The sequence below is a fragment of the Triturus cristatus genome, chromosome 1_1 (assembly GCF_964204655.1).
Source record: "Triturus cristatus chromosome 1_1, aTriCri1.1, whole genome shotgun sequence".
Classification (NCBI taxonomy): Eukaryota; Metazoa; Chordata; class Amphibia; order Caudata; family Salamandridae; genus Triturus; species Triturus cristatus.
The window spans coordinates 26584073-26603441 of NC_140579.1; the positions used below are offsets into that span (position 1 = coordinate 26584073).

Sequence of the window (19369 nt, forward strand, 5' to 3'; positions counted from 1 at the left end):
TGTTGATTGGACAGCTACGTCACAGTTTAGGAGCGTGAGTTAGACCGTAATCCTGCAAAAGCCATTTTGGGGAGGAGTTGCCACAACCGTTTATTTAATAGGAAGTTAATTTGTTGTATGCTCTGACTTGCGGTGATACGCTTACCTTATGGCAAGCTCGAAATAGAGTGCTAGTGTTCACAGCGTTGGATACCATACCGCACTCCTGCTTTAGCGGTGACATGCACACCTAGTTCAGCTATAACTTTTGTGTGCATCAGACTCCTACCTTTGTCAGGACGCGCTATCTGCGCCACAGTGATTTGCACAAGTCAGTCGATTTAAGTGAAATGTTTTTCTGTTGCAATGGTGAGTCAAGAAATTTGCTGTAAATGTTTGCGTTGTAGTGGTATGCATGGTGACTGTGTTGTAATGGCATTTACAATGTGCCCCTATGAATGTGCATTGTGACGACATGCATGATAATGGGCTTTGTGATAGTGGTAGTATCCTGGATGTAAAGGCATGCGAGGTAAATGAATGCGTTGTTCCATCATAGAACCCTCCCCTGCACTCAATGTTGCCCTCATTCCCCCCACCCACACAATCCGTTGATTCAGCCTCCAATCCTTCATGCTGCATACCTGTACCTGCTATAAAAAATGCTTGTTTTTTTTTTATTATGAACTTACCATTCCAACTCAGTTCATTAATCAAAAAGAAAAAATAGAGTGCCTGCGTCACTTTGTAGACGAGCACATGCTTCGTGTGTGCACCGACAAAAAGACAGACACTGCATCATTGCACCTACAAAAAGACAAAGACACTGCAACACTGCACGTTGTATTTTTCTGGAGTGGGGGTTCCACTTTAGCCATGCTGCACACCATCACTTTAAACATTGGCAAAGCCAGCAGGTTGGTTCAAATGTGAGTCCTATTGCCTTTGCCAATCCTAGTTTTCTCATTTTGCGTTTCACCGTTGGCTAGAAGCTGAGAGGTCAGCCTGCTCCCACTCTCTTCGGTGCCTCTGGGGACTGTGGGGGAACACCTGTGTCATCGGATACGTCACCCAGTTCAGCAGACCGAACGGGTCAGGCACATATTTTCGAGTCACGTCACATTGCGTGTCCCTCCCCTCCCTGCGTTTTTATAAGCCTCACTGACTAGACTCTCCATTTAACACATAAAAAGACTTGCCGCATTGTTTGCTGTGTAGCGGCATCGGGTGCCCTCTGCTGCGACAGCTGCGGCCTTCGCTCGTTCCCGTGTTGTTTATAGTAGAAGAGCACGAAAATCACAGAGGATGTATGGTCGGCGGCGGGGGTGGGGCTGCGCAACACATATTTAATTGAACCTTGGTGGGATTGCCGATCTTTGAATAAGCATGTCTCAGTTAGTTCCAGGCATACCATGCAAGTGCTACATGATTGCACTGCAGAAGAGAAATGAATCTTCATTCTTGCGTTATGCAATGCATTTCCGCTCTGCCGATTGCACAAGATGTATGCGGAAATGTTGATTAGGGTGCTAGCTTAGGATCAGGAAGGGTGTGATGACGCCAGCAGCCACGATGAACAGGTGATTTAGAGGTGGGCATGTTTCCAATCTTGGGTTTTCATTTAGCAGTTGCGGCTTAGGTAGATTTCAATCGCACAATATAATACTATGGCCTGAGCCAATCCTAGCTTTTTAGTCAAAACTCAAAGCCCCGTTGTCTTAAAGCCGGTTCTAACTGGGGGTGTCGCTCATGACCAGGGGTGCTGGTGGTGTCACTCGTGATAATGGGTCGCTTAGCAGATATCACCCAATCATTGCTGTGAAGTAGTCTCATGACACGTGTGACACTTTCAACCACTTATTGTTTGCAGACAATAACTTGCTAACATTTTTCGGACTACAGTTACAATCTTAGGTGCGAAACTACATGTCCCACAATGCACTCTTCTGTTTGCTTAAAAAGTTAGACCTGACTGAACACATTACATGGGTCCACTTGGCAGCTACTATGATTGGAATAATGAACCTGATATACTAGATTCGTGGAGGTTAAGCACGGAACTAGATATAATGGTTTCCTATCCACATGGAGCTATCTGCTAATCTTGAGACAGAAAATTTGGATCAAGCAGTAGGAGACATGGACAGGACGACAATAAGGTATAAGTAGAAAAAGGAGACATGTGGAATGCAGAGAGGTGGGGTTAATTAAATAGCATCATATTTCCTAGGTTCATGTGTGAGTAACTTGCCCAGTCCTGGTTTTTATTTTGAATTCTGAGATTTGTAGTCCAGGAAACTTGACCACTCTGGATGGGACGAAGTCGGAAGACCAGAGCCATGACAATAGATACCTGAAGGAAACTGGGTCAGGGAGAGACATGAGAGACAAAGAACATCGAGAAATGAGGACCATTAGAAAGGATGGAGAGACATGGATGTCTGAGATGTTGCCGAAAGAGGAAGAAAGAAAGACCCTGTGGTTTGAGGTGGCTAGCCTACATGCCGGGTATAATTCTTAAAAATACAGGAATACATGAGTGCACAGGGAAGGAGGGGGTGGTGGGAGGAACGACTAGACTTGTTACTTGTCGCCATAATTTGAGGACCTTCCACGCTCTGTGCAATGTCACTGGACTTGCTCCCACTCGGCGCACAGAATATTGATTTTGATGCCACCAGGGGGAGGGAGTAACAAGCAGCAGCTGCTTTGAAGCACTCGTGCTTGTGCTGGCGTCCTCCTTGCAGGAGCGAGTAGCGCGAGATCCATATGTCTTCAATTGGCACGCTCGCCGCTGTTTGCTCCCGCAAGGTGGATGCCAGCACAAGCACGAGTGTGCTTGAACAGGAGCAGATCGATTTCTAAAGGTCATCTCCTAGAGCAACGCATGCACGCTACTTAGGCGAGACCTAAAAAATGAACTCCGATTACTACAGAAAGAGTACAAAGCATTCACATGAATGAGCATGTTTTTAGACTGTATTTAAGGGCAGAAAAAGAAAGGGTGTTCCAGACAAGTATTGAAAAAAAACATTTCAGATTGTTGTAACAGTGTCTGAAAATGATCTGGTGATGGTGCACTACTTCTTAAAATGTGGGCTGCAGGTCGATCCTTTGTCTTTGTGCAGCTAGTTATTCAGAAATGGATAACATTGGAGTGAGGTAGCCAGGAGTTTTGAGGTGCAAAGCTTTATAGGTCCGGCATTCCGTTCTAGCATCAATGAGTAAGCATTTAAGGACTGGAGGAGCTCTCACAGCAGCGTGTAGGACAGCTGTAAGTACAGCCAGTCTGTTTTTAGGAAGGCTGGTGAAGTGAGGAGGGCTGAGTCTTAATCAATATGGCAAAATGTCCACAGCTTCTACTCCGAATTCGAGATGCTCCTTGAGCAGGAGAAATACAAGAAATCTAGCAGGGTTAAGTTTTGAAGTAAAGCCAATATTCTTAATATTCAACATAGTGAAGGAACTCTCCAACCCCAGTGCCAACACCAACGACATCCCGCCCTCACAAGATCTGTGCGATTCACTGGCCACCTTCTTCCATCGCAAGATCGCCGACATCCACGACCGCTTCAACTCCTCATCCGCCCCGACCGCATCAGACCACATCCCGAAAGCCCCCGGCACCAACCAGCTGACCTCCTGGTGCCACGTCAACGACTAAGAGACACGCAAAGTCATGAACTCCATCCACTCAGGATCCCCGTCAGACCCCTGCCTACACCACATTTTCAACAAAGCTGACGCAACCATCGCACCCCAACTGCGGAAAATCATCCACATCTCTTTCGACACAGCGACATTCCCGGAAAGTTGGAAGCACGCCGAAATCAACGCCCTCCTCAAGAAGCCCAAGGCGGACCCCAAAGACCTCAAGAATTTCCGGCCCATCTCCCTGCTCCCCTTCCCGGCGAAGGTATTCGAAAAAATCGCAAACACGCAGCTGACCCGCCACCTCGAGGACAACATCCTGGACCCATCCAAGTCCGGATTCAGACGCAATCACAGCACCGAGACTGCACTTATCGCCGCCACAGACGACATCGGGCGCCAGCTAGACAATGGCGAAACCTCAGCCCTCATCCTCCTGGACCTGTCAGCCGCCTTCGACATGGTCTGCCACCGCACACTAAGAACACGCCTAAAAGAAGCCGGAATCCAGAAGAAGGCCCTGGACTGGACCACGCCCTTCCTATCCGAAGCCCCCGACATCATCTGCGGCGTACCCCAGGACACATCCCTCAGCCCGACCCTGTTCAATGTCTACATGGCCCCCCTCGCACAAGTGGCCCGCCAGCACGACCTGAACATAATCTCCTACGCCGACGACACCCAGATCATCCTCTCCCTCACCAAGGACCCGCACACCGCCAAAACCAGCCTCCAAGAGGGAATGGAGGCCATCGCCGAGTGGATGAGGAACAGCCGTCTGAAACTGAACTCGGACAAGACGGAGGTCCTCATCCTGGGTCCCACCCACTCTGTGTGGGACGACTCCTGGTGGGCGACCACACTGGGAGCAGCGCCAACACCCACGGACCACGCACGCAACCTAGGATTCATCCTCGACTCCTCCCTCGCCATGTCAAAGCAGGTCTGCGCCATCTCCTCCTCCTGCCACAACACCCTCCGCATGCTTCGCAGGATCTACAGGTGGATCCCGAAAGAAACAAGATGAACAGTGACCCAAGCCCTCGTCAGCAGCAGGCTGGACTACGGCAACGCACTCTACACAGGCATCCCGGCCAAACACCTGCGACGACTACAACGAATCCAGAATGCCTCAGCCCGACTGATCCTCGATGTCACCTGCCGCAGCCACATCACCTCCCACCTAAGAGACCTGCACTGGCTCCCCGTCAACAAGAGGATCACCTTCAAACTCCTCACCCACGCACACAAAGCACTCCACAACACCGGACCAGCCTACCTGAACGACAGACTCCGCTTCTACACCCCCGCCCGGCAACTCCGCTCCGCCAGCCTCGCCCTTGCCGCTGTCCCGCGCCTCCAACGAACAACCTCCGGCGGCAGATCCTTCTCCTTCCTCGCCGCCAAGACCTGGAACACCCTCCCCACCCACCTGCAGCAGACCAAAGACCAGCTCACCTGCAGAAGGCTCCTCAAGACCTTGTAGTAGCAGCACCCCATACCCCCCTTGCCCCCCCCCCCCTCCTCCCCCCCTCAGCGCCTTGAGACCCCCACGGGTAAGTAGCTCGCTTTACAAGTTCACTGATTGATTGAATGGTATGGGTGCAGGTTGCCGCTACTCACTAGACCACATCTAACCTCAAGCAATCGTAAGGACTCTATATTTGCATTACTAATTTATCGTTATGTATGTCTGAATTACTGGCACAGGGTACAACGAGAAAGGCGTTCGCTATAAGCATGCTTTATTTCCTGAATATCTAGGGTGATGTTGCAAACAAATGCATAGTTTAAGAAAGTAGGTCCCACTGCAGTGTTAATTGTTCTTTGTTTCATTTTTGCAGAATGTTGTGGACACTGTCACCAGGTAAAATATTTTGCTTTCTTTTTGGTGCTTGCAAAGTGAAAATTATTGCTTTTGCCTATTTAATGTTTAACATTTCAGTCAGTTTTTTCAAAGCAAAAAAAGGTGTATGATTAAATAATTCCTGTAGTGGTGGAAAGGTGACATTGAATTATTTTCTTTTAAATCGGATTTCTTTTTTAAATGAAATTGAGTAATCCACTAAACCCAGTCTTAATTGGTCATCATCGGCAACTGAACATGCCTCTGCTCCTTCAAGAGTCGAGCAAGAATGATTATGACCAAAGCCGTTTAGATCTTCAGGCAAAAAATTACATTTACAGGGAAACCTAAAAAACTATGTCGAACACTGTCAAAATGTATATTTTTCTCTTAATTTAATAGCAAAAATATTTCAACTTGGTAAGTTTAGCGGTTTGGTTGCCACCATGGGCTCTTTGATGTGTTGTACGTGGTCTGACAAAATGTCCTGTACTCCTGGCAGTATTCTTGGTAAACTATCCACTAGGCTACAAGTTTTTCTTTGTGATATGCAGCATGTAACAAGGTCGGAAAAAGGGCAGAAGGAAGATAGTGTGTTTGGGGGTGACCCTGCAGAAATGGTCATTTTCAGCAGGGGCATCACACCACAGTGAAAGATCACTGAAAACTTAGCAGAATCACTGGGAAACAGTAGCTGTGCGAGTGGGGAGTGCCGGATGATTTTCAATGCAGCAACCTAAGCAGTTCCTTGAGATGGCAGAGTGCATTTGAGCCCTACCCAGTGGAATATGCCCTTTGATTGAGTCAAGAGGGCACCTGGAACCTAAGCACTACTGCAGAACGATTTCTCAACTAAGAGCCGTTCTACCCAGGCATGTTCATTTCTGATTAAAGACTGCATTTCAAAATACTCGTGTCGGCTACCTTCGTGCCACTAATGATCTTCCCAGACTACTGAATTGATTCAGAAATATTGAAAAACGTGTGTGGTCAACCAACAGCTGAGCGAGAAAAATCATGTGGAAATCTTTCTTTGCATAATGAGCTTGCCTTGGATTGGGCAAAAAGAGTATACATTAGGCACCAATCGGAGAAACCTACTGCTTCCAGAACACTGTTGAAAAATCTGGACGTGCTAATCGGACAGATCTCAGATTTGCAGAACAAGATGACGGTATGCTCTTGAAGTTTTTGGAAAGTGATTTGTTCTAATCCCTTCATAAGGGTTGATGTAAATACTGACGTGATTATTGCTCTTAAGTATGCGTCATCTTAGTTTGGAGTGCTATAGAGTTGCATGTTTTTGCATAAAATACACCTAGGTCAGGACCTGGGGTTACTGGCAGGGTTATAGTTGAGTCAGCCATATACTCGCATAGTTTAAGCTGGGATACATCACGCGACACAACTGGTGGCCTTCCTGACTGATTCAGAGACTGTATGGATGGTACTGAGAAGTGGGCTTACCTGCTAACTGCGTTGGTTATCGCTTATTTGATAATTTGTTAAATAGGAACAGAATTTATATTTGGTGGTGAGCAGCTCGTATCGTACTTCTTAATCATGGAGAGTTTTCAGGTGGGGTAGATTTAAGGCATCCACAGGTGTGAGTGGGTGGAAGAGGCTCGAAGTCTAGGTTAGATTTTAATAGTTGTTAAATTCAGGATTAGGCACAGTGAGCAGGTAGGAGCCGCATTCGTTTATCCTGGGGTCAAAAAGGAGCCAGGCACTCTGGTTAATAGAGCTACGAAACAGCAGTGGGAGCACAAGTAAGGCTGATGGCCTGAAATGCTTGTTGACTCACTGACTTTCCTAAGCGCCACAGAATTCATCAGCTTTATGGACATGTATGGTGAACCTGGCGTTCCTTCAGCAGATACATCTGTTGGCTGCTGAGTGTGAAAGTGGTTTGCAGAATGGAGAGGCCAGTTCTTTCGTTTTTCCATGTAGGAGAGGGAGTGTTTATTTGGGTAGTGCTGATGGTGCCATTTCTCAGATCGGTTTGTGGACGCAGTTAAAGTGAATCAAACTGAATAGAATATGGGTTATGTATGGCTTCAATTCAATTTAGAAAAGCACCAACATTCCCATTCAAAATACATTTTTGATTTTTTTTTCAATGTTTGTGAATCAATTAAAACATTCAATCATTTGTGTTTGATGAATGTCTGATTTCATAATTTTGTGTTTTAATTCATCAAAATTGCTTAGTCCAGGTTCTCCAGATTCCAACAGTGATTCAGTAGGGGGTCCCTGGATTCCAGTAAGGAATAAGTGAGGTCCACAGAAATCAAAAGGTTAAGAACTACTGGGTTAGATCATAAATATGCCCTATTAATGGGTTATATCACACCTTTACATCACTATGTGGAAAAATGGTTTCTCTGGATTGATTGTACAGATGCCCCCCTGATAATGGTCCTTTCACAAGTTCTATATGGCATGTCCTCTGCGTGGCGGTATAATTTGTTGTAAATCTTGGGAAGAATAGACTTTACTTTCTTCAGCGAGTTTTCAGCTGCTGTATAAGCCCTTACAGTTACAAGTAAACTGTATCACATGCCATTTTAAATGCTTGAACAAGCCAGTTAAAATAAATGGATACATACTCGCCCCTGTGGCACCAACACAGTAATCCCATGATGTGCAGCTGTGCTCAGGCAGAGCAGAGTACAGTGGCCCTTGGTCAGTGAGAGGGCAGGGGCACGCTTTGTCAGATTGCACTGCACACTGTCACCGACCCAAGCAGGTGAGCTGCAGCTAGCCTTGCCGAATCCACCCCGGTATATTCTGTTGTTGAAAAGACCAGACTGCTACTAGGCGGTGAGGTGTAGCCCCTAGAATAAGAGTGTTGTGCTTTGTATTCTGTGAATGGAATAGATTTGGCAGTAAAGTGTGGCCAGTCATAACGGCTTAGAGCATCATAATTTAAACACAAGGTTTGCAAAGAAATGGGCATTTTAAAACTGAATGCCATTTCGTCACTGGCAGTGTGGATCAACCTCTTTTGCACGACACATGGCAATCCTAAAATGGCGTCCTGCTGTGCATGCATGTCTTGCCTGCCGTTACGGCAACAAGCCCGTCGGTGCACCGTACGGTGGCATCAGCCACGCTTCACAGGAAACACAGGCTCTCTTGCCATGTGACACACTGTAGTGAAGTCAGATAGGAAGTTAGAGCATTGTCAAAAGGTTAACTGTTCTATTCATACGCTAACAAAAGCAATAAAAAATTCCTGCTGCAGTGCAAAACAATGAACATTTTTTTTTTTTAAAGTATCCAGTGCCTGATTAAGATGGATAATTCAGACGTTAAACATCCCTTATGCATTCCATGTGAGGCAGTAGGATACACCCAGACAGCTAATAGAAAAAGAGACAAAAAGCTCCTGTAGGCTGAGCCAGCATGCTAGTGACCATATTTCATGTCCGTGGTTAAAAGTTCCTAGGCCAAGAATCCAGTGGCTGAAGGAGTCTGAACCGTGGCCCCTTAGCGTTTTTCTATAATACAATATATTCGCCATGAATGGCACAAACACCATTACACGTTAAACGTGGCTATCCATACCCATTGTAATATTTGTGCACTCCTTACTACCTTTCTGTTCTTTGCATTGGCAATTAGGTACATATTTATAATCTCAACATATTTTTTTAATTCCAGAATTATAAATTGGTCCGCTGTAACTCTTAAGACCATTTCCAGTTGTAGATGAATAGAATACATGTGCAGACTGTTGTGTGCATAAACATGCCATGACAGAGTTTGTAATTGTAGAGAAGATTTAATTTAAAATGTGTGCAAGAGGCACATACACTCCTTTATGTTCAATTCCAACTTTGAAATGAGTAAACATTCTCTCACAAATATCTGCTTCTGAGCTATGAGGTGCACTTAATGCATTTTTTTTATAGTAATTATTATCTGATAGAGACTTCTAATTGGAGATTCCTTACCATAGAATTTCCACCAGGCGTCAGTCTGGTTCCAGAGATTTTTCTTGAGCAGTACCCCTGCACGCCGTTGGGTAACATCACTTGGCTCCACATCTCTCATAGGTGTCTTGCATGCCAGATAGGACGTTGCGGGTCCTATAAAGGCGCTACCCCGGCGTGCTGACATCTGTTCTTTTCTTTCTGCGCCGGCCAGCGCTGATCTGAAGAAGAGCTACTCCTCAGTGACTTTTCAACTGGCCTTTTTTTTTTTTTTTTTTTTTTTGTTTTTTACTTTTGTCAAAGATTTTTTGAGTTTTCATACTCTTGAAGCGCCGAGGATGTCTTCACGTAAGACCAGATTTAAGCCCTGCAGATCTGGTCATCGGGCAATGTCCGTGACGAATCCCCACCTCATTTGCTTGTGGTTGGGAGTGTTACCACAACTCAAATTCGTGCTCAGAGTGCTGGGCTGTGCATCCCAAAGCTTTGAGGGAGCAGTCTTTCTAAAGCTCCTGGCGGTCCGGAGATCGGTTCTGTGTTGCTCCCGTACTCGGTCGAGAGGAGGGTCCCAAGAATGGTTGTGAAACCCCCCCCTCCTCCCTTCCCTTCCAGCTTCATCTCACTCCAAGTCCTCGGGACGATCAGGTAAGTCAAGGCACAAGAAGTCGAAGAATCACAAACGTTCTTCAACTTCATCCTGTCCGTCTGCCGAACCGACAAGGGAAGGGGAGCGTGGTCTTTCGAGTACTCCATCCTCGCAGCCTGCTTCTGGGTGCACTCCGCGCTTCCCTTAATTTCCCAGAGCTGGATCGGCCCCTGTCCAACTCAATGAGTTTTATAATGCCTTGCATCCCAAATCCACTGGAGCGCCTTCGGGCCCTGTGGGTTGAGGAGGGGCCCCCTTGGGTTCCATGCCAGCAGCTTTGGGCTTGGCTCTAGGGGTTACTGTTGGATCTGTTCCTGGATCCAAACCGGCATCGGTCGTAACACCTCGACCTTTCCCGATGCTGGTAATCCAAGCCTCTGTCGCTGTGCGCATTCCCTTCCGCACCACTGGTTCGGAAATCCAAAGGCTGGACCAACTTGGGAAAAGTTTTCTTCCTCCATGGCATAGCATTCCATGAACTTTGCATACCGTATTTGGGCTGTTATTCCCATACTTATGGGACATGGTTGCACTAGTGCTGCCACAGGTCCCTGAGTAGACCCGGTCCATTCTCTCCCAAGCTGTTGCTGATGGGGAAAGATGCAGTGAAGTTCATGATCAGATGTGGGCTGGACACAACTGACTCACTAGACAGAGCAGTTACATCGATGGTGGCCTGGTTAAGGACGTCTGGATTTTGGGGGATGTTCTGGCAGTGACAAAAAGCAACAAGAAAGGAGTTTATGACGGTCGGTAGACTCCACATACAGGTGCATCCCATAAGATCCAGTGCACCTGGCTGTGTTGTGAGATTTAAATCCACAAAGCCACAGCCATTCTCTTTTCCATTTTTTTGTCTGTAAATCGCAGGATGGGTTCGGACACTTGTGCTGTCATTCATTGGTGGCTTTTAACATTACTTTCACGTGAAAAGACTTGTGTAGGCTTAGGATGTACAGTTGACTTTTAAATGCCTAGGACAGTTTTTTAGAATGTTCAAACACTTTATATGAAACAGCGAAGAAGAGATTTTATATCCGCTCTTTCATAGGGCCAGAGAATATGCTTATCAACCATTAACCCTCTCCCCACCCCCAAAACCGTATTGCTTAGGCAAAAGTGCAGCTTGCCTCTGTAGATAACTATTGTTTGAATTTGCTGCAAGACGTTGACCATCCTGGTGGTCCAAGCTGTACAAAGATAGCTGAGCTGTACCAACATTGTCCAATTAATAGAGGATTTTTTATTTATTTATTTATAAAGGAATGTATCCAATAAAAGAGGCTTTCTAAGTAGCTTTAACCACGAATCTAGGTCTATCCATGTGTTCCATATATGGTACTCAGATGATAATCCAAATGAACAGTACCTTAGATTCCAGTGGCAACCCAGGTGTTCTGTCACTTTCTCACCTTTGCCTTCTACTTTGCTTGTGTCTCTTTCAGTCATCCCATACCTCTGCTTATGGTACATATCTCTTCCTCTCCCTGCTACCACTTACAAAGAGTTCTCCCTTTCATCGTTTCTCCATGTTTTCCCAGGTTACTCCTCCACGCCTCTCCAGGCATTTTCTTCCTCACCGTCTCTCCTCCCCTGGCATCTCTCTACCACTCTAACATCTTGCATGTTCTTGTTACCTTCAACCTTTCCTGCCCACCCTGTGCCGGTCTCCCTTGTCCTTTTCCTAATCTGTCCTTATGCCTCTACCCATCACTCCTTGTGTACACCTTCACATGGCTCTCGGATCACCTCCCTATGGTTTCACTGCTGCTCCAGCTGGTTTCGCCCCTTTATATATATATCTGCTTGGAGAGCCTGCTCTGTTTTAGATCCCCTCGCTGTCTCTTCTGCTTTATAACCTTGCTCTTATAGCTGACCCTATTTTCGGGCTGATTATAAAACATGATATTCACAAGGTCAATAATGTTGACCCTTGTATCGATCTCGCACACGCAGAACCACCTTACATATGCACACATAGCAAGAAAAATGGCTCTGGAGGATTATATATGAAAAGGCATGCCAAACCTATTGACTTTGCAAATGCTTGGCTTAGTGATATCCGGTGATGTCACAAGTGGACCATAGTGAGGAAATTGCATGTGTTTTTTGATGGCTATTGGGCGCTTCAATGCATTATGTATTACTAAGTTGGTGTCATATTAGGTACATATTTAAATTGCTAATTTTTAAGTTCATTGACAAATCTTATACAAATTCTATTCTACTACTTTCTCTATATTGTGGTAAATTCTGTAATATTTATGGGTAGAGCTAGTGCTGATCTTTCAAGTTCATTATGGGTACAGAATCCAATTGAGACCAGCACATGGTTCCTTCTACTGTATTTGTCTGAAGACCTGGTTTCCATATCTCGTAGAACTGTACATTGAGCCATATTGTACAATTCCCCTGGACTCCTAAGCTGTTATGTCCAATGATTTCTCTGTTGCATTTGTTATTTATAGTAACGGGCCATGTTTCTTCATACTAGGGACAAAGATCCTCTTTTTCAACAGCCAGGACCTGTTCGAGCTAAACAGAAAAACAATCAGCAAGTGGGAAAGAAAAAAAAGGAATCTCCAGACCACCAGATGAGCAATTTTAGAGGTAAAAACATTTTGGAAATTGTGTACCAAAACTGAAATAAAACAAATTTCTGCTTCATATGTTGGGTTAAAGATTCATTGACTGGGTTTATACACTTGTAGATTGTAATTCTTTTCAGAAAAGCGAAAATTGCCTTTAAGCTTTGTTTACACAAAACGACGAATTAAACATTCATTCAAAAGTGTGAAATGGCAAATTCGGTCCTATGTCTGAGCGAGAGGCTCTTCCAGAAACACAAATACATGGTCATTAATAGTTGGGAAAAGGCTGCATTTTATTTTGCTGTTTATGCAGTGGTAACATTTTAACGATTGGCATAACATTGTACATGCCTCTTAAATGAGCTGCATGGCACAGTACATTCCAGTCAACCAGAATCATAAATGGGCATCCAACATGAACGAGCTGCTTTCAATTGAGCACCTCCATGAACTATGCATGGCATTGGGCATTCTGCTATGACCAGTTGTATGAAAATGGCATTCGTCAGAAACCAGCTTTCTTAATACTGTTCTCCCCACCCCCATCAGGAAGCTGGATGTTTATGAGCATTCCCAATGTGTCTGCTTCATTTTTCATTCCACTCCATCATCGACATACATAAGTTGTCCGATGTGCTATCTTGCTATTGTCTCCAATATTTGCAGCCATCTTTCCACTCTGTGGGTGAACAAATTATGCCACAGACGTGTGTGCATGTAATCTTCTTCCAGCCTTCTCACTCTGCAGGGGAGTGTGTATTAGACTCCATAATGTTGAAAGAGACATTAAAGGATTGGGAAGACGCCAGGCTGGGTCCAAAGCTGCCAGCATGTCTCTAATCGCCACGTGCCTCTAAGTCAGATATGCACATGTCTTGTAGGACCTGTCTCAGATAGTTGTGCCCTATGTTCCAGATGACCTCCAGGGTAATTTTTCAGAGTTGTTGGGGGGGGGGGGGGGGGGGCAGGCAGTCAAGATGACTCCAGACACATTATAAAATTGGGGCTGGACCCTGCTGACTGTGGTTTGGGCCAAGAAGTCAACAGTTGCCATGCGACATCACGATTGACTTCACATGTACGGCTTTTCTTTGACCAAGCTTGACACCCTTATGGGACTTCCCTCTTGATGGTGCCTGCCTCATTGAGGATAACGCTGACTCAGCCTGGTACAGGTTCAAGGTCATCAGAGTGACTGTTCGATCTCTAGGACTGCAACATCAGTCCCAAAGTGACTACTGGCACTTTTGCCACTTTCAAGGCTTTCTGAGCAGGCTTCCCTTTTCACCAGCGAGAGTGGTGCAATGCCAGCAATAGCAGCCCCAAACCTCCCCCATCGGACAACCCAGGGCCAGAGGTAAAGCTAGAATACGTGGGTCTCAGCACTCTGGTATCTCCTCCTCCTCTTGGCTCTTGTATGCTCCTATCAAGAGTACCAGGAGCCTTTCTGTGGGCCTGGAAGGCCATTAAATCAGAACAGGGGGTCCTTCAATTCGTGCAGAGGGGTTCTATACTACCATTCCTTCGTTCTTCTTTCCCATACCCACCCGACCTTGTTGCCTGCTCGTAGACCACCTTACCTTGTCTTAAATTTCCTAGATTGTCAGGGATGTTGTTTATTATGACTTTGAGTGATGATTCCACTCCTTCTCCCAGTGGGCCTCACAGAATGTGACTCTAAGGTAGCTGATTGAGGCAGGTCCTTCCAATCTGCTTCCTCAGCGTGAAGGGCTTGTATGAGCTTGGTGTATTTATATGAGAGAATTCTTATTCTTCTTTTAATACTTTCAAATGACCTGAAGGATGCGTCTTCTATAATGTCGTTTTTTTCCTAGAGATTCCAGTCTGGTCCCATCTAGCAAAACTCTTTCAATACAGACCCCACCCACAGCAGAGTTTCCATTGTGACCATGTCATTTCATCCCGTGCACTGTCCCACGAATCAGGACTGCCCAGGCAGATGCATGTTGGGTTACTCTACCTTCCCAGTCATGAAAATAGTGCTCCTAGGTTTGCTCGACCATAGTGCATCTGTCCAGTCGGACTACCGGGTCATCGTGCAGGGCGTATATCCAATCGTTGATGGTCAGAAGCTGGGAGGCCTGTAATAAGCCCTCAGATGTGAAAGTGCATTTCCTCCATTACATACCAATTGATAGAGCTATCCAGGGGCCCATTCTGTCCCATTCACAGCTCTATCAGTCCTGGTGAAGAAAGATTCAGGGATCGATAAGGGCACATTGTGGATGGTATATAGGAGTTTCTGTAGAGTGATCATTTTGAACATGGCCGCTCTTTCAAGGAGTGTCAGTGGTAGCTTACTCCACCTGGCAGTGCCACCCGGCCTGGTCACCAGCGATCGTTTTAGGTTTTCCCTCAAGAATTGCTCCAGATTCATGGTGACTAAAATGCCTAGGTATTTGAAGCAATCTGCTACCTCCCTGAATGGAGCCTGGATAAAGTTTCTTTAATCCCAATCCCCAACCCAATAGAGTACTGACTTTTGGAAGTTTATTATGTGTAGGCTTAGTATATGATGCACACTTAAAGTAGCGATGCTACTTGCATAATCCAGGCAACCCTTGTGGTGATTTTAGTGGTCTTTAATAACCTTGAAAAGCTCTCAAAGTGGTAGCTGTGGAGACCAGCCTTCAGGTTTATCTTGAAGGAGTGTAAAGCAGCTTGTTTAATCAAATTTAATCAATAGTGTAGATTAGATGAAAAAGAACCACACAGTGTTTATAAAAAATAAGTCTATTTATTACACAACGCAATCACTGTAACTTGGTATATCTCCTATCTGGAGCTCTCAATAATACACATGAGAATATTTCAAATAAATACTGTAAGTAGCACGAATATACACTGGTCTCCAGGGAGAGACCAAACCATATACTAAATAAGTGGAATACGGACTGCAAAGGAGAACGGGACTTGGACCAAAGGACTTTGAAGAGCTTAGGGAAACAGGAACCACCCACAGTCAGTACCCAGGAACCCCAAGGAGGCTGTGTGCATAGTGGAAACACCGCCACGTGCTCAATGGGAGTCAATGGAGAAGTCACGGTTGCAGTTTTAAAGAAAAAGGACCCTTTCCAGAGGACCCCGAAGAAACCCTTTGCAGGACGGAAGGCTGGAGAGACACCCCACCTGTGGATGCCCCAGGAACCAGGTTACCTGCTCCAGGGAAGCCGGATGCATAGGGGCGAAGTGACATCAGAACCTCTCGTAGACTACAATGGACGACTCTGGAAGAAAGGCTCCTGGAGAAGTCTGTGAAGATGTCCGGTGGAATCCAAGGGTGGATTCTTGAAAGTAGAAGCTGCAAGCAGAGGGGACGTAGTCTATGCCACTCAGAGGTAACCAGGAGGCACGAACGTGCAATGCCCACCCTTGGAAGGGAGCTCAGAAGAGTTGTCGAGGACCTTGTCACTGCAGCTTTGGGGACCAGGCAATACTGTGGAAGACCAGGAGCCGTACACGAGAAGTCCCATGTCTGAAGCTGGTGTCTAGGTGGTCTGAGTCCGGCGGGGGGCACCAAAAAGCCTTTATGGCTGCAACTGACATGAGACGAAAAGAGGCAATCGTTGGGACCAGCAATGTCCAAGGGACTCACCAAGTGCAGGAGAGTCGGAGCAGGGCTCAAGCAAGCAGGGGAGCCCAACAAAGCAAAAGAAGGCCCTCAAGAGGACCCACCGGCCGAGGCACAGGAGTCGCAAGAGGACCTCCGGCATCTCACCAAAGATGAAGGCCCATGAATCGAGGGATGCAAGGAGAATGCTGATCTTTGAGGGATGAGGTGTTGGAGGCTGGAGCTTCTTGTAGCCTGAAGATCTCTGAAGTGCAGCGCCAACAAGTCTTGGCAACGGCAAGTCGACATGGCACACAGGGTTTGGTCCCAGCGACTCCGAGGGACCCGATGTTCCAAATTGCAAGGAAGACCGGTCGGGCCTCGGTGTGAACCACAGACCCACCACCTGTGTTGCTGTGCCTCGAAGTCGGTAGGACGACCGGAGCAGCAGGCCAGTCAACTTTGATGCGGTGCCTGCAGAAGCAGGGGAGTGACTCCTTCACTCCAAAGGAGATTAATTCAGATGTGCCTGATGCCCTCAGGTTTGCTGGAGACCTTCAGCGAAGCACAGACACAGACTAGGCAGAGTACTTGCAGAACAGCGAGACCAGAAGCAGCAGGAGTCTGTCTTAAAGCAGTCTTGGTAGCAGGCGAAGTCCAAGTGTCCAGATGGTCAAAGAGTGTTTTGGTTTCAGAGGTGAGTTTTGTTCCACGATGAATCCGAGGACCCATCCACTGGGGAGCCCTTAAACACCCAAGGAAAAGTTTGAAACGACTGGGGAAGAGGAGGGTGGCGCGTCCCTCCCAGAGCAGGGGCTGGACAAAGGGGTGTATATTCCCCTGTCCTTTGTTCAGTTTCGCACCAACGCAGGAAACAAAGGTTCCTAAACTGGCTTAAACTAGAGTATATGCAAGGAGGGCACCAAATGTGCCCTTCAATGCAGCCTGGGGTCACTGGAAAGCACCCACACCCCGGCCCAATACACTAAGGTCCTGTCTGGGAGACGGTCACACCTCCCTGTGACCGGAAACGTATTTTACCTAACCTGCCCGAGCTCAGTCTAGCAGCAGGAGGACAGAACAGGGTCTATGGTCGGCGGCAGCACTAGCTTGCTGGCAGACCCTGAAAGGCTGTAACCGGGAGTACAGGGACTCCTCTAAGGAGATCCTCAGTACATGGTATTATACCTCCAACACCACAATCCGTGCTGGGGTATGATTCCAACATGTTTGATACCAAACATGACCAGGTTCAGCACAGCCATCATATAGTTAGACATCTTATAATGACTGATGTCCACTATGTCTTAAAATGGCCGCCTGCATTTACAAAGCCTGGAGAATCGACCCTGGGGTTTGTGGGGGTGCCCTGCTCATGCAGGGGCACACTCACACTTGTAACCAGGCACCATGCCCTCCGGACTGAAGGGCCTTCTGCAGCGGTGACTTATAGGTTTTAAGTGCAGTGACTTCAGGCCTGTAGTCAGAGTTTATGTGGAGTCACATGGGTGAACTATACATGCTGCAGCCCATGGGAGACCCCTAGTGTACCTATGCCCTGGGTACCTTTGTACCATAAACTAGGGACTTGTGACGGTACAGCAGTATCCAGTTTTGGAGATACCCAAAGCCCTTTTGGGAGAGAGAGTACTGCTCTGCTGCTGGGGTCCTTGTTTACAGGATCCAAGCAAACTACAGTCAAAACATACTGACACCAGGCAAAAAGTGGTCATAACCATAAAAGACAGATCCTACTTTCCTACATTCTGTCACCGGGGTAATCTCAAAATACTCCTAAAAGTCCTAAGAGATGATTTAACATCCGTCCGGGGTCCATTATATAAAGCAGGACGTAATCCGCATATAGGATATTATTTTCCCTGTCTGCCAGGGCACAGCCATCAGTTGCTTCCATCTTTGACCTAATCCAACAGCCAGTGGCTCAGTATACAAGTTGAAGAGGAAGGGGCTTCCTTGCCTGGTCTCCCGTTTCAGTAGGAATATCTCAGACCATTCCCCGTTCACCAAGATCGCGGCAGTGGGCTCCGCGTTCAGCAGGGACTCCCAGCTGCAGAAGCGAGCTCTGCAGCCGAAGCATCTCAAGAACAGGAAGTGGTAGGGCCAATGAATTACATCAAATGCTTTCTCAGCGTAATTGGACACCAGGGCCAAGAGGCCCTGACACCCTTTACTGCATCGAACCAATTCTGTAAGTGCTTGAGGTTCTGTCCGGTAAATCTGTGGGGCATGAACCCGCTCTGGTCCTGATGAATGAGCGATGTTATCACTTTGAGCCTACGACTCAGTAACATAGTCAGTAATTTGGTCCCAACATTTAGAAGAGTTATTGGGTGGTAGGACCCACACTCCATTCTCGGCTTGCCCTCTATATACATTACAGATATTAGGGCATGGCGGCGATCCAGAGGTAACCACCCCGTGTACGGGCATCTTCAGACATTTGTAGCAGATGCGGGCCTACCAGTGCGGCCTATCTCTTGAGCAACTCCACTTGGAACCTGTTACATCTTTGTGTTTTCCTGCTGATGTGCTCTCTTAATCTTAAAGAAAGTTGAGGACATCCCATTGTAGATGTGCTGTGTGGGCCATTGGTTTAGGAACAGCTCAGTGCTCTGCCCCTTGATTTGTTCTTGGAGTCCCGTGATCTGAACATTACTCCGGCAGGAGCGAACCTCCGCGTCTTCTGTCCACTCCTGGAGATGGGCCACTTCCTCGGTCAGCTCCTTGAGGCACACTTTCATTTCTCTAATGTCCAGGTCTATCTGAGCTAATTTCACTTCTGCAGTTGGCACTCTGGTCGCTAACCCAAATGCGGCCCTGCATTCAAGGGGGCCCCCGGGCTAGCGCAGACAGACCTTGCCACTCGTGCTGGTTTCCTTGGCTTCTCATCTCGTCGGGGGCTGGGTCTGTGCTACAGGCCATATCACACATGTCTGAGGGCTCTGACACCACACAGCACCTCAGTTTTTTCTTTAGGCCTCACTGCCAACTGTGTGAGGCAAGTGCAGAGGTGGGTGGGAGGACCACCTCACCTTGCCTACTCGGCCACCAGCATCTCAGAAGGCAGCTTTTCAGCAATATACAATGAATATAGTACGTGCACGGCTATATTAATGTAAAAAAAAA

At 46.8% G+C, this 19369-nt stretch overlaps 1 protein-coding gene across 1 annotated transcript in view; it reads left to right on the plus strand.

The window, feature by feature from the left end:
* Nucleotides 1–19369, plus strand: part of LOC146869206 (E3 ubiquitin-protein ligase TRIM39-like) — an 86587-nt gene that overhangs the window by 51273 nt on the left and 15945 nt on the right. The window contains exons 4-5 of the mRNA XM_085643408.1: nucleotides 5475–5497; nucleotides 12555–12670. Of these exons, the coding sequence (XP_085499534.1) occupies nucleotides 5475–5497; nucleotides 12555–12670 (139 nt within the window). The remainder of the gene's footprint in view (nucleotides 1–5474; nucleotides 5498–12554; nucleotides 12671–19369) is intronic.